Source organism: Centropristis striata, chromosome 5, assembly GCF_030273125.1.
Source record: "Centropristis striata isolate RG_2023a ecotype Rhode Island chromosome 5, C.striata_1.0, whole genome shotgun sequence".
Taxonomy (NCBI): Eukaryota; Metazoa; Chordata; class Actinopteri; order Perciformes; family Serranidae; genus Centropristis; species Centropristis striata.
In genome coordinates, this window is record NC_081521.1 from 14,023,270 (window position 1) to 14,040,141 (window position 16,872).

At 36.5% G+C, this 16,872-nt stretch overlaps 1 protein-coding gene across 4 annotated transcripts in view; it reads right to left on the bottom strand.

Moving 5' to 3' along the window:
• Nucleotides 1-16,872, bottom strand: part of LOC131971344 (tumor necrosis factor receptor superfamily member 14-like) — a 45,164-nt gene that overhangs the window by 11,917 nt on the left and 16,375 nt on the right. The window contains exons 7-11 of one of the 4 annotated variants that reach the window (XM_059332750.1): nt 16,675-16,862; nt 16,537-16,565; nt 16,364-16,412; nt 16,198-16,272; nt 14,554-16,089 (exon numbers count right to left, since the gene is read on the bottom strand). The exons of 1 other annotated variant lie outside the window; for it this stretch is intronic. In XM_059332750.1, the coding sequence (XP_059188733.1) occupies nt 16,235-16,272; nt 16,364-16,412; nt 16,537-16,565; nt 16,675-16,862 (304 nt within the window). In that variant the 3' untranslated portion in view covers nt 14,554-16,089; nt 16,198-16,234. Of the gene's footprint in view, nt 1-2,028; nt 2,162-14,553; nt 16,094-16,197; nt 16,273-16,363; nt 16,413-16,536; nt 16,566-16,674; nt 16,863-16,872 lie in introns of those variants that run through there. 2 more of the 4 variants (XM_059332751.1, XM_059332755.1) reach the window with 2 other exon arrangements.

Below are 16,872 nucleotides of genomic sequence, written 5' to 3' on the forward strand. Positions count from 1 at the left end.
CGATGTATAACATCAGTCCGATCAGCTGCTGCGTCTATTCAACGAGTCAGGGGGCGGGGCCACCGCTAAAAGACTTCCGCATAGGATTCTCTCGTGTATCCTCGCTTGTGCCTCCTCCGATATGCCTCCTGTTGGGATTCTACCACAGGTGAATTTTGGGTTCATTTGTGGACTTTAACATTTGTGGACTAAATGAGACATTTTCTTGAGCCCACTCACAAAATGGTGAGTCACCTCCATTTTGTCTGATCTCAAGAACTTCAGTTCCCAGAATGCACTGCATTTATGACACCTTCCGGGTGTCATGTCATTGGTCAAGGCACCTTTGACCCCACAGGAGGTCCACTGGCCTGCTATAAAGCAGACAGCTCTCTCTCCATCGCTCTCTCTCCACCGTTCCTGCTTGGAAGGATCTCCAGGAGGGGATCCAGAGGCCTGGATCCACCAGCCCCCCTCCTCCCTCACTCCCTGCTGAGATCCTCTGCAGCTGAGGTGAGGCTCCAACAACCAGAATCTCCTTGTCCACAAGGATCCTGAACAACTGTAACTCTGACCTTCTCTGCACACCAAAGTTGCATTTAATGAACACAAAGTTCATTGCATCTGTCAGAGAAAGCTCTAATTCAACAAAAAGGACAACCAGCAACCAGCAACTTGACTCAACTTCCTTCTTCCACTCTTCTACTGAAAAGGCTTCCCCCCCTTTTTCACCGGACTCGTGAGTAATGTAACTGGGCTTAGATAAGAAATCAGCAAGGACTTTAGCAACTAGGATTTGACCTGTGATTAATGATTTGGTTTATATGTGTGTTTTAAGTATATTTATGTGACATTCGTGTTACCATCAAAGTTGTATGTTAATCTTGCTTTATACAGACAGTCAGTCTTACTGCAACTAACTATACTAACCTTTGACCTGCTCACACACTGATTAAATTAACTGGAGCTGAACACAGCTCATTGTGTGAGGAGTGGTAAACCCCCTCACACACACACACACACACACACACACACACGTTTCCTTCTCTTTTGTAATGTATTCTCTATTTTATAGATGTGTGCTTTTATTTGCTTTACTTGTTTAGAATAAATACCTTTTGATTACGAATGCTGTCTATTTAATGTCGTACATTATGAACGATATTCTAACCTCTGCTGTGTCAAGAATTCACGATTCCTTCAACCACTATTAAATATTAATATGGTAATTTGATTATAATTATATTCATAATTAATAATCAGTGTTCCAAATTGATAATTTAATAACTTTATGAGACTGATTTAGGTGAATTGGCTATATTTTCTCTGTTTACAGAGTGGTGCCCCATTTTACGAGCTGACTTAGAGTAAATCAAGTCATATCATTTCTTATAATTAATAATTGTTTATGATAATTATTAATAATTGTTATAGCCATCTAACCACACTTTTGAACCGTGAGATCCACACAAGTATGCTCAGGTTCACCCCTGCATATTTGGTATCCTTATGGAAGGGATAGCATTTATGATAACGCCCTTTTATTAATATATTCGACGCCCTGTGCAAGGTCATCATTTATTCATAAAAGAGCCATCCTTAATTCCCAACATTTTTGGTGATCCTTGATGAAGGCAACTGGTATCTGTAACCAGATACCCCAACATAGCTGACGCCCCGGTGCGTAATTACAACACTCCTCTATCCTCTATCCTCTATCCTCCGATCACAAATAAGAGCTTTGGGACGGTCTTAAAGATGGCGCCCGCGAAAGAACTTCCGGTTCAAGCGAGGATAGAGGAGGCGAAAATTAAGGGAGATGAGACGCAGCCCTCCACTCCCTGACAGAAACGCTCTACTTAGGCACAAAGTGATTCAAAGCACTTTGTAAATGCTGTTTTTGTATTTTCTTTTCTTGAAACTGACATTTCTGTAAATGTGTGTGGAGGAGAAGGAAAATCATAAAGAATGTGTTGCAAAGAAAGAAATGTTGGAGAGGAGGAGATGTGATTTATGCAAATTAAATGTTGCTGTAATAAATTATTTTACCAGAAATGGTGCAACCATCCAAGGTTTTGTAAACATCATTTTAAAGATCAGGATCAGTTTTCATGGGCTGGAGACGTCATCTGACTGAGATTTAGGATGGAGACATGTAGAATCCAGAACAGAGACACCATCTGAAACCAGAAATAAAACATCCATGAGAACCACTGAACTATTTATTTCCATCTTTCTGAACTGACCTTACACCTTAAACTTTATATCAATCAGAAAACTGTTAACACTGCTAGATTTGTGCTGAAGGAACTTGATTTTTAGTCACGTTTCAACTGTCCACATGTGACCTCGGCTCTCCATATGCATGAAACTTTTCTGAGCTGAAATCTCTGTTGGCCTTTGATGGAGAAAAACTCTTACAGAATCATCATGAACCTACTGATTTATTTGAAGCATCATCCATCCATCTCACATTCACCATGAAAACTATAAATAAATTAAAGAAATATAGATTACATCAAATACGCTTAAGATAACATTTTACAAAATAAAAAACAGTTCAATGAAACATAATACATCGTTGGCTGCGTGCTACATGAAGGGAATTATATTTTATTTTCCATTGTCTTCTCCGTCATTGACTTCAAGTCTCTCTGCACCATTGTTCATGCTTCCCCGTACTTTGACCCCCACGCACAAAGCAGCCAAACCAGACTTAGGTGTGTTATATCACCTTCAAAATAAAAGCATAACGGCACATACATAGCATATATCATGAGTTGGTATGGCTCAATTCATTGAATTTACATATCAGTATCCATTTATCATGCTCAATGATGAATAAATCCATCTTGCAGGGAATCATAATACAATTTCATAGACAGTATATTCAGGTCAGAAATATACAATAATAAATCAGTGTTAAAGTACAGATCAGGAGGAATATTTAGACATCAGTGTCAGTTAAAATAAAAGAGGGATAGTGTTTAAGTGTATAAGAGAGGGAGAGGAGGGTGAGTACAGGACACTGGTAGACAGATTTGTAGAGTGGTCCGAACAGAATCACCTGAAACTGAACGTCAACATGACCAGAGAGATGGTGATTGACTTCAGGAGGAAGAAGATGCTTCAACAGCCACAACAGATCAGGGGGGAGGTGGTGGAGGAGGTGGAGGACTACAAATACCTCGGAGTGGTGATCGGCAACAGACTGGACTGGAAATCTAACACAGAGGCTGTGTACAAGAAGGGGCTCTTTTTATTTAATTGTCATTGTCTATGTGTGTAATGCTGCTGCTACACTGTAATTTCCCAGCTTGGGATAAATAAAGTCTATCTATCTATCTATCTATCTATCTATCTATCTATCTATCTAGTTTAAATAATGTCATACATGTTACATATTTCAGTATCTTTTATTTTTGTTTTTATTTATATATATACAATAATAAATTAGTGTTAAAGTACAGCTCAGGAGAACTATTTAGACATTAGTGTCAGTTAAAATCAAAGAGGGATAATGTTTAGTTTAAACAATGTTATACATGTTACATATTTCAGTATCTTTTATTTATTTATTTTATTTTTTCTGCCACCAATTACTAAGCTTTCATGAATGTGTATCCCAACATCCAATACTTTAAACCTTTATTTTATTTTATTTTTGTACATTTCCCAGGTTTTATTCTGAAGGTGCACAGAAACAACTTCCTCTGAATTTAAAAAAAAATGTCAGAAACCCCCTGGACATGTGCCAGCTCCACTTAACTTTCACTTTTGAATTCTTAGTTTATCAGTTGTTACCTCAGAGTTCCTTGTTCCTCATTGATGCACATTAATATTTTGTTAACTTCTTATAAAAGTGGACTACACCACTGAATGGTGTTTTTACCAGTGATATAGTGACATTGTGACATTGAAAACTGTGGAGGGGGCCTCTCCTTCTGCTATGTCTGCAGTCTATTTTACAAGAGTCCTGCTTTCTGGGCTTAGTGCCACACAATTAAAAATTAACCGGCTGGAGTTTATATCAGAATGATACTGATGACCAGGCCTTTGCTCTCACAATACAGAGGAGGAAAGTTCACGCTGTACGAGACTAACATTTACCTTAACCCATTGAGGCCTAAAACGCCTGTAAAACCTCTTGGCGATTTTAAAATAAGCCCCTAAAACCTGAAGTTTTTCTAGAAATTCAACAGAAGTGACAACACTTCTACTAAATAATAGATTTTTCAGCCTCTGTAGCAGATAGAAATGAAATTCAAAAAGTATTTGAGAGCTTATACAAATACTACAAAACAACGTATCCGCTTTCCAGGCTTCGATGGGTTAAACTTCATTAATTGTTTTAGCTGCCTATCCTTAACCATATCACAGTTACCAGGTTCAGATATTAGAGAAGAAAGCAAATATACGGGGAATATTCTGACTTAACCGCTAAAAGGCTGATTTAGTTACCCACAGTTGATTGTATTAGAGTAGAATTTACTGAGATTCCTGTAAGCAAGAGAAGTTCTATTATGAGGAAGCGAATGATTTCGTTGTGAGTAGCCTGGCAACAGATAAGCCTGCTGTTGTCATTTCTCACTGTGTGCTGGATAGATAGTGAAGCTGCAACCAGATGGAACCAGTTATTTAAGCTATTTAAGCTCCCGCATGTCTTCCCCTCTGTCTCTTTCACTCTCAATATCTCTCCTGTCAATGAAGCTACAAAAAAGCCCCCAAAAAAATAAAAATAAAAATTGGTCTTCGTAATATTTAAATTGTTTTGTGACTCTGAATTTTAGGTCTTCATTAAATGTAAGCCATAATCATTATAATTAGAAGAAATTAAACAATTAAGACATGAAATGTTTCATTCTGTGTGTAATGGATCTATATACTGTTTTATTTCCACTTTTTGGATAGAATTACTGACATAAATACATTTTTCTAGGATATTCTAATTTATTGAGATGCACCTGTATATCTGTAAAAGTGTGATTTTGGGATATCATGCTCTTCAATCCAAGATAAGAGCAAATGGTCAAATACCCAGTGTTGGGGAAGCTACTTTGAAAGCAAAGCTTTCTACCAGCTACCAGTTACTAAAACTGGAAGAAGATGATCTACAGTCAAGCTACTCGAGGGAGAAATGTAGTTTGGCGTGTTTGCGCGCATGTCCAGTACACTATCTCTGTGTCCATGTGTCTTTTTTCTGATCTCCAGATAAATCTTCTCATTTAAGGAGTTAATTGGGTCCATACAAAAGTTGAAATATATTTCTCTAATTAAATAAAAATAATAATATTCTCATTTGAGAGCATTAACACGTCCAGCTAGCAAAACTGAGGTACGATGCATCATAAAAAATATTCAGCCACTAACAGAGATCCAGATGTTCAATCAGGCGAGACAGATAAGACCAAACATGCAAGTCAACTGAGGACAAATTGAGGCGTGTCCTGTCACCACCACACAGACACATACCTCACTCACTTTGACTTTACTTTTGAGTTTGTACAACAGAAAACATTTACTTGTTTTAGTTTGCTTGAGTTAAACATCACCCAACTCTTATTTTATAACTCTTATAAAAACATTATAGCCACTTGGAACTTTCAGAATTTTGGATTTTTTTCAAATTAACTTTATTTTTAGTTATCTTTATTTTGTCCCTAATTGAATGTACAGTGTGTTATTCTGGAGTCTAAATCCCAAACAGTCAGATGGTGAACCATCACGGTACACTGATCCAAACTGACCCTCAGTCACACACAGGACTTTTAAACAAATCAGATGTTTTATTGCTGCAGAGTGTATGCTCAGCACTGTCACCTACGGTAATAAATAGGTTGAATCCTAATTTTTAATTATAGCTGCATCATTTTAATTTGGATGGGAGAGAACAGCCTCTACCTTGTTACTGTGTTCAAATTAGAAACAAGTCTTTCAAAATAAATTTGCTAAAGAACTGAACTCAATATTATCAGTTCTGAATGTGAGATTGATGTGATTTAATTAGACCTGACTTGAAATTGAATAACTACATAGTGATAGTGAGATGGTGTGGAGGAGTCAGGTTTAAAGTCAACATGAAGTCAACTCTAAAAGAAAACAAAAAGCAGGACTTTTAACCCTGGGGTATTAGTTTGGACTAGCACAGAGTACCTAATAAACCTCTCTAGTCCACATTATACCACCTGGTGTTTTTCATAAATAAGGTCATTTGGTTTCTGAGTGTGTGAGGAAGTTGTAGTCGAGTCACCAATTGTCGAGTCTGAGTCAGTCTCAAGTCCTCAGTGTTCAAGTCAGCAGGAAGAGTCCGAGTCGAGTCCTCATGACCTGATGAATGGACTGAGCATTTCTATTACTGACTAGAGTACATCATGAGGTTTTGTTGAAGTGATTTTATTATTACTGAACTAGTTAATGTAATCTTAATGTTGCTTATTGTTTCTGTACGGACCTTTTAGAGTGTGACTCTGGTTGAGGACTGCTGGCTCTGTTAGCATGTATCTCATATTGTGTGAGCTATGTTCATAAAACAGCATAAGCAGTTAGAAATGCTTTATCCATCCGTTCTGTATAGTTAGTGTAAAGACAGAACAGAATATTTGTACATATTATATAAAATGAATAGTGTATTATTGCAAGGTTAAGTGATGAGATTGAAGCAGGTTTTGTTTAATATATTATACAGTCTATGTTTAATATTGATACTTACCTGTTGGATTCAGATAATTGCAGATATTAGGGTGAAACATTTTGTAGCAGAATGGACACTATGTGGAATGATATGTTATATTGAATATTTGTATTGTTGTCGTTAAAAAATACACAAAAAAAATTAACTTCCTGTCTTGATTGAATATTGCTAACAGCCTTATCTGCCTCCTGTTGGAGACTGCTATCCTCTGATTCTAGTCCAGGATAAATGTTTCCTTCACTAACTAATAATAAGTTAGTGAGTCTCCTCCACTACCAGCAGTGTTAGACGCCCTGTGCTCCACCGAGGATTAAGAGCTGGATACGCTGCTGCCACTATGTCTTGCTGCCAGCCTAAAAGCATTTTAAAGGCTGAACATTCTCTACTTGACATTTACATCTAAACACAAACAAAGAATCAGTGACATAGGGGTGAATAAGGGACTGCTTTATTTTTCAGTCTGCATACTCCACCTTGCACTGTGAGGGAGCTCTCAGACACATTTTAATTGTTTTTAATCTTGATGTTGTTAAGTGACTGTTAGATGTTATTACTATCCAGGACCAACAGATGGCGCTAGTGTGCTGTACCTGTGGTGGTAGGAACCAGAATGTAGAGTGCTCCAGTGGAAAGCTGTAACGTGTAGAAGTTTCCCCATAGACAAATTAAGATTTATTATGTCTATGAGTTTCCCCTGCAGGAACAGTCAGCTCAACTGAAGGTGAAGTGTCTGACTCTTATTTATGATATGCAAAGATATCACACTTAATAGTATTGTACTGTACAAGAGTTGGTCAGTATCGAGGTATTAGTGTAACCTGTGAGGTTGAAAGACACGAAACTCTCCAATATGAATCATTGTGTTCACTGGTTTAATGACCTGTGCTCCTAAACTCTTAATACTATTGTTCTAAAAAAAAAAAGACCAGACAGGTCCCAGTTGTCTATCCATCCCCTTGGATAAATGTCTCTATTAATCGTCATAGAAGAAAGTATAGATATAAATCCAAACTCCATGTTCACTAGCTCCACTGGAAAGAGCTTTTTTTACCACAATAAGTCAATACCACCAGATATCAGCTGTTTCTCCTCGTCACCGTCACCAGGAAGGAAAACTTGTGGAGCTGTTATGAAGTTTCGTTGGTTAAGTCAACGGTAGAGGCTTCTGTGGTGGAGGAGTAGTCAGAGTGTCCCGTCTAACTTTACCGTTTCTGGTTTTACGTTTCAAAATAAAACACATACTAACAAAGACATGCTGTTAGTATGGGTTTTGTGAGCCGGGATTAGCGTGGCGCTTTTATTTTGAAAGTGTCGACAAATATGAAGGAGCAATAGACGGTACATAGTGGTCCAGAGTAATTAACGAGTTTATTGGACGTTAATACACATTCTTAATTGCCCCATAAGTGGATAAATAAACTAATTTGAAATGTAAATAAAATAACAGACTACCATATGGTATTTTCCTCTCTTCATACAAGTGGCCAGTCTACTCACGAATAAATATTGAAAATAAACCTTCTTCATAACATGCTATGTTGTCTCCTTAATATATATTATGATTAATCTATACGATTCTGTAAATATTTTTTGAACAGCGTTCTTATGTTTTATTAAGAGCATTAATGAAGAAAAGTTTTCACATGTGCTGCAAGAAATTTTTCACAATAAGAGCCACAGAACAAACTCAGTCTTGGCCCAAACATAACAGAATAAACATTATCTATTTCACTGATACAAGGTGGTTATCAAGACCTTCACGACAATGATGCAGTTGTCAAGCGCCACCTGCTGGTTGATTCATAAACTACTTCAGAAGAGAATTCCTGTCATTTATCACATGAACAATAACCTTGGATATATATATATATATATATATATATATATATATATATATATATATATATATATATATATATATATATGTATATATATATGTATATATATAAAATACTTGCAATACAATTATGCTAATATTTCATTAAATTTAAGTTGAATTTAAATTCCAGATTGTTAGTGTTATATAATTTTCAAAATAATAAATGGTCATTCTTCACATGCATTGAAAACATTAAACATATCACTGCCAACTCTTCCCTTTAAACTTTATTTCCTGCAGTCTGCCTTGTCCCCCAAAAATCTGAACAAGAACTTCGATTTAATGTTGAATAAATACAACATATAGTAAGCATTAGGTGTTTAAAGTATTTAAAATATTTCAATTGAGGCCATGTTATAATGACTTCATGACAGAGGTTTAGGAGGGTCTATACTGACAATACTCACGGTTTTGTTCCTACAGTTCATTCATCACTGTCATTTTCCCATTTCACAGGTGGGATTTTAAACTGATGTACATCAAACAGTGATAACACAACAGACTTTATTAGACTCGACAAAGTGAATTTAACACTCGTTATTCATTTTTTCCGCATTTAAAACGTAGGCTAATTTACAGTAACACTTTAGTTAGATGGAGTAATGGCGTCGAAATATATTCATTTGACTTTTTACGTTTTTTTTAACTTTACTTTCACTTTATTAAGGACCAACAAACAATCGGAACCTTCTTCATCCTGCAGGTTATTAAAGAGTAGAGATTCACCGGCAGACTGCCGTCACATCAACATGAATATGCGTCACCATCTAACATGACAAGTATTGCGACTCACCTTGTTGCTGTCTGGCACAGCGCCTCTGATATCCTGCTGCATAATATTATTCAACACTCACAATCTTTCAAAATAATCCACAAATGAGCAGAGAGCGTCAGAAACAATAGGATGGTTTCCAGCCAGGTGCTCATGGTGTGGCCCATAGCTGTGGCCGGCCTCTTAAATCTAAGGTGATGTCCGTACAGGTCCGGTCCAGACTTTACTGCGCATATTTTGTCCTTTGCCCCTGTGTCTTATCCTACATCTACACCCCCTGCACCATTGTTCATGCGTTCCCAGTACACTGCTTTGATCCCTCGCTCACAAAGCAGCCAAACCAGACTTAGGTGTGTTATATCACCTTCAAAATAAAAGCATAACGTATACAAAATAAAATAACTTTCCAAGAAACATATACAACTTAAATTCATTTTAACATTCTTAAAGAAAAGTAAATAAAAGCTGTTGCAATAAATTGGCAACAATTACATACACTGTAGTTTATTATGACAGTCACACATACACACCATCCTGCTTCCAAAAATCCTCTCCAGAGCACTCATTTACTCTATGACCTGATAACAGCACATACATAGCATATATCATGAGTTGGTATGGCTCAATTAATTTAATTTACATATCAGTATCCATTTATCATGCTCAATGATGAATAAATCCATCTTGCAGGGAATTATAATACAATTTCATAGACAGTATATTCAGGTCAGAAATACACAATATACAATCATAAATCAGTGTTAAAGTACAGATCAGGAGGAATATTTAGACATTAGTGTTTAGTTTAAACAATGTTATACATGTTACATATTTCAGTATCTTTTATTTTTTTTCCCAAGATCCATTACTTTAAACCTTTATTTTATTTTATTTTTGTACATTTCCCAGGTTTTATTCTGAAAGTGCACAGAAACAACTTCCTCTGAATTAAAAAAAAGAAGTCAGAAACACCCTGGACATGTGCTAGCTCCATTTAACTTTCACTTTTGAATTCTTACAGTCTATCAGTTGTTACCTCAGAATTCCTTGTTCCTCGTTGATGCACATTAGTATTTTGTCAACTTCTTATAAAAGTGGACTACACCACTGAATGGTGTTTTTACCAGTGATATACTGACATTGAATAAGGGACTGCTTTATTTTTCAGTACTTTACTTTACCTCTGGTCCTCTGGTAAAGCTGTCAGAGTTATAATTTGGGCGTACGACGCAAAGATGCGCCACCAAAACCACCAACAGCCTCATTGGGTCCCATATTAAAAACGCAGGAAGATTTTGGAAAAAGTGAGATATAACTGTTTTTTTAGATCGCTCTAACAAAGCGATTTTTTCATTTTTCTTAAAAAAAAAACATATGTAGAGGTTCAGTAAGAACTCAGGACGCTCAAAGTGAAGTCGGATAAATGATAGGTATTATGGTTTTGCCAAAAATGCTTTCTGTTCGTGGCCAGAAATTTCACTCTGCCCACCTCTGGCTGCTTTCACTCTGCCAGAAGATTCCACAGCTGTTAATTCCGTTGATTGCTCTGCAATTAAAAATTGCAATTGCTCTGCAATTAAAGGCTGTTGTAATAAATTGTTTTACCAGAAATGGTGCAACCATCCAAGGTTTTGTTAACATCATTTTAAAGATCAGGATCAGTTTCCATGGGCTGGAGACGTCATCTGACTGAGATTTAGGATGGAGAGATGTAGAATCCAGAACAGGGACACCGTCTAAAACCAGAAATAAAACATTCATGAGAACCACTGAACTATTTATTTCCATCTTTCTGAACTGACCTTACACCTTAAACTTGATGTCAATCAGAAAACTGTTAACACTGTTAGATTTGTGTTGAAGAAACTTGATTTTTAGTCACGTTTGAACTGTCCACATGTGACCTGTTGCATGCAAAAGCATTTTCACTGAACTTTGAAGTAAAATCAATTAAATTAGGCCCATGATCAAGAAATGCAGGTCTGTTGATAAAACACTTCAATATATCTCAGAGGAAGCTCTCAGAGGAGCTTCAAATGAGGGACTACAGGCTTGTGACCTTTTAAAAGAAGAAGTGGTGATTTGGACTCTTTGCAACATGTTTCACATGCTGTATGTTGTTTTCAGTTCTCAACTGATCACATAGTTTATTTTACATAACTGTAGCCACACCGACAAATGATCCAGTGACCAAACGGAAAACAAATATTATACTAAAGTGGTGGCAGCACATATTTTTGGCCATTTGGCTCAAAAATATGATTGACAGACATTTTATGATGTGCATGTAAAATAATGTATCCAGCTCTAAACACTTATTAAGGACACGTCAAACCAAACTGCGATAGATCAAACACTGATATTAATTTAATACTCGTCACTTAGATAGAGTAATGGCGTCCATTTGCATCTTAACTTTCGCTTTCACATTATTTAGGACCAACAAACAATCAGAACCTTCTTCCACAGAGCAGGTTATTATAGAGAAGAGATTCAGCGGCAGACTGCCGTCACATCAACATTAATGTAGGCTGGATTCGGGTAATGTGGGACACTTAAGGTTTGGCTGGTTTATTTCCTGCTTAAAGTAAATATAGTCATCAAAACCTTTACTATTGGTCTACCATGGGTGTCATTTGACTGAAATTACATTAAAAAAAAAAAAAAATGTAGAAAAATGTAACAAAGTCAAAATTGCAAAAAGTGTCCCACATTACCTGAATTCACCCGATGCTTCACCATCTAAATATTACATCAATGGTATGGCGACTCACCTTGTTGCTGTCTGGCACAATGTCCCTGATCTCCTGCTGCAGGATGTTATGATATAGTTCGCGGGAATAAAATGCCCCTCATACTGTGTGCGTATATGTGTGTTCAGTACACTATCTCTGTGTCCATGTGTTTTTTCCCCCGAAATGAAGTTATCAGTGGTGAGTGGGTGGAGGGTGTGTGTGTGTGTGTGTGTGTGTGTGTGTTTACTGGGTTCCACATTCGTTTTTGTTTTGTTTTTCAAGATTTTACTTTAATTGCTCTTTCTTCATGTGTGTTTTCCCACAGGTCCCACTTAGCAATAGAATAAAAAGTTATTCAGACAGAAAAAATACAAAAATAAGGTGTATTTTGCTTAAAAATAGCAAAATTATCTGCCAGTGGAACAAGAAAATTTGTATTGTCAAGAATTTACAAAACAAGTAAAAATATCTAATCTCAATTAACCCAAAAATACCTTAGATTTAGTGTATAACTAACTAATTTAGTGTCTAACTAATAACAAGGGCATTTTTCTTGATTCTAATGAAATAGGCCTACACGTGACCTATTTTCTCAATATGCTGAAACAAATTCTTGATTTAATAATCAGTAAATACTAGAGCCATCATCTTGACATAATGATATGCATAGGCATTATATTGTCTTGAAACCTGCAGAGTCAGACTAAAAACTAGTGTACTTTTCTTGATATAGCTACAAATGTTTCCATCTGGCTGCTTGTTTTAAGGATGTGAAGAGGTAAAATTATGTTAAAGTTCTGATGTCTTAGTGATGCTTGAAATAAGAAATTATTACTTTGAAATATCAGTTTTATACTTGTAAGTGTTGCTGAAACAGCTTTGTAACTTTTGATATTCTAGTTTCCAGCATGTATTTACTCAGTATAGGTGATAAAATCTCAGTAACAAGCTGTAATATCTTATTTAGATAATTAAGGACCAAAACACTTAAAACAAGTGAAACAGTCGAACGTAAAAGATGCTTAATAAGAAGAACTATCTCATCAGAAAAAAATAAGCATATATCCCCTCGATCTAAGATATTTAATCTTACTTAGATTTCAGTTTTTGCAGTGTATAAAATGTTTCTCTATTCACAAACCCACCTGCAGCAAAAAGTGTATAGCAAAGATAAAAATACAATAAAAGCGCTTTATCTGACAGATTTGTAAACAAATCTGGCGTTTTCTGTAGGTCAAATGGTCAAGTCAATATTTTTTAAGTTGTGGTCAGAAAATACAAGTCAGGTGTGTGGTTGTAGCCGTCTGATGGGGGCCGTGCTGAGACAAGCCTTCACAACGGTCCACAGTAGAGAAGAAATGCTGAAAGTTTAATAATAATAAGAAAAACATTCCTGGCCTTTTATAGCCCAATTTATAGTTCATAGTTTTGTCATTGATCACATGAACTATATCCTTGGTAGAGGTGACAGACTCTGTTTTATTGCATGAAGTGTGTTCAGTTCATTTCAAATTATTAGTATGTTAACCAACTCCAAAAAAGCATTATTCATCTCTCTAGTAAAAATAATAACACTGGCAATAAAACGATGCTAATATTTTATTACCATTAAGCATCATTTAAAATTCAGATTGATAAGAGTGTTATATAATTATCCAAAGTGTAAATTTCACATGCAGTGAAAACATTAAACATACCACAGCCAACTCTTCCCTTTAAACTTTATTTTCTGCAGTCTGCCTTGTCCCCCAGAAATCTGAACAAGGACTTTGATTTAATGTTGAATACAATAATTTTATTTTATTATTAAAATATATAATTTTGGTCCAAAGTGGGGATTGACCGAAAAAGTTTGCGAACCACTGGTCTATACTGACAATACTCACTGTACCGCTAGTTTTTTCTACAGTTCATACGTCACAATCATTTTCATGAGACATACATGCGAGTTAAAACATGTATTAGGTGTGTTACATGATGGCATGTTACACTGACTTCAGCCACTAGAGGTCAGGATCGAGTTTTAAATGATATGATGATTTTGACTTTACTGGTGCAAAGTTTTGAAAAGTATAGAAAATATAAATGCTACATTTAAGAATATTCTAGAATATTATCTCTCCCTCCTCCTCCTTTGTGTCTTTTGTTTGGGGAAGTAAACTCTTGTGCACGTGGAATTTATTCACATCAATTATGAATTATTTCATTTTAATTAATTTACAAACTCCTTGAATTTAATAGCTCATGTGTTTTAAAACTTGCACATTCAAACACATGGCACATGTCTGGTTAAATATAAAAATTAACCCTTTGAATCCATAGTCATTTCAGGGCTTTTTTTGTTGTTGCTCTTTTTACATTTTACTCACTGTGGTTTTGTTTTTCACTGCAATATAAAAGTCCTGCAGCTCTATGGAATCAGCACAATCATAGCTAGAAGAGGGGACAACTCAAAAATCTCTTATGTGCAGTATAAAACAGTTATATTGACAAATCATTAAAAATATGTTTTTTTTATTGGAATACAATATAACTTATATATACATTTTTCCAAGCGCCAACAATTCCATAGATTTTTTTTTTTTAATGTGTGTACACATATTATACATATTGAACTATTTACATTTTTACAACCTCTCCTACCATGAGTTAGTGCAGTTGGTTCATTGTGTCTGCTGATGACGACTGAGTTGATCACTTGCTGCAGCAGCTTCCAGGCTTCCTCCCCATGGGACCCTAGGAGCCAGAGACAGACCCTCTACCAGTGAACCATGACTTGGTCAAACATCTGTAGAGGTCTTGGGCTCAACACAGGAAGGCCACTGCTCCTTCTGCACCTTCTGCATTGAACAAGCTGAATGGTTGCTGAGCATGTCCTGGATGGTGTGACTAAGGAGGCTCCAACCTTTTCACACTGGCCTTGGGCTTCAACCACAGGCAGCACAGGTGTCCATCACCCTAATTAGAAGTCCTGCACCACTGACAGGTTGATGGTGAAAGATTACCATCTTCTCTTCTTGTTTTTGTGCTGGTGGTGAAAGCGTATCAGTCAGCAGCCATGGCCTCTGAACTGGCAACCGTCAATATACTCCTGCTGGTGGATTTGGTGTCTTGTAGGGAACCTCTAGTCCATGAACCAAGCCCACCTCCTGAAACTGGTCACAGTTGTCAAGCCAGGGTCTTCATAGTTCCTTGGTACAGCTGACCATGGTCCAGTCTGGGTTGGCAGTCTTAACCCTTGTGCCCTCCTCTGGCATTTTTGTACAATTTTCTCTTTTAGTTTATTATTATTATTTTTTTGATTTGTTGATCATTTTGGCTGTGTTACAGCTTGAGGCTGTAAAGTGAAATTTGAATTGAAACACATTTTTTAAATCCAATGTCTTTTACTCTTACATGTCTTTTATGATCTATTGATGCATTTTGCACCCTCTGGACACCTTTGTGGCAAAAATGTACACGCACAAAAAAACTGCTATTAAATCACCATACAGAGAGATGGAGCTTGGATATGTCAAAGATCACACACACACACACACGATATAACTGGTTGAATTTGGTGGAATACAGTGAAAATGTCAAATATCACAACCTCTCTTTAAAATGAAATGCTGACATCACAGATGTGATGTTTTTGGAAGAAATTATGAAATAATTCAAATACATGAACTGGCATATGAAGGGTTAAAATCCTGAAACTTATTACTAACTAAGTTGTTTCACAGATTTATGAAAATCTTTGTACATTTTTGCCACAAAGGTGTCCAGTGGGTTCTAAATTTGAGGAGGGCTTAAAGGGTTAAAAGCCACAATTGCCCCTGTTGAGGTGTTGAGGCCTGCAGCAGAGTTCCAGTTAGCCTGCATTAAATGAGGCCCAGAAGCTTGTGACTCGGGACCTTTGGAGAGGCGTGGCAGTCTTCAACAGCCCCACTCTGCAGAACAGGGCTCCAGCTGGAGTTCAGGGAACGTGGGGCAGGTTTTCCCCACAGCAGCAGCAGGGCCACCAGTGCTTCTGCTGCTACACTGACAGCTTCTGTCTCCAGAGGAAGAGAGAGAAAGGTTTTATTTCAGCTGCTTCATCCTCCCCAAACAGAGCAGGGGGCTCTGTCCAATCCTGGATTTAAGATGCTAGAAGACATACCTCAAACCCTTTCAAATGCACAGTTGTAGGTTTTGTTTCAAGCCAATTCAGCAGTTGAAAGTTTGGGTTTAGTATCTGGACCAAGGAAAAAAAAAAAAATATATATACATTAAGTTTAACCAAAAACATATTGTATAGTTGCATGAAGAATGACCTCGTGTCTTACCTGCAGAGGGTTCATCTGTTGAATTCATCTGTAAACTTCCATAATCACTCTGATAGAGTATTGACAAAAGTGACAAAAATTAATTATTACAATAATAATTATTATTTCTAATTGCCACTGTACAAACATAAAAATGGACTGAGGAATAACAGTGAAGAGAGTTTAATACATACCTGTTTGGTGTTTTGGTCTTTACTATTTCCTGTAATAAAGAAATGACCAAAGAAACCTTAATCAACAACTTGATGATTTGACAATATCATCATGTATGAAAACACAAGAACATTTTATTGTCTAGTTGCCAGTCATACCTGAGTCCTGACATCGTTGGTTTCTGATATACCGCCTGACAAAGATAAGCACTACGATCACTATTAATAGTAATACAAAAACAACAGCGCCGATCACTATTCCTAACTCAACTGGACTTAGTACTCCACATTCATTATCTGTTGAAGTACTTCCTGCTTTTATCAGATGAAGATTGATGGATTCACATCTGGAATGAC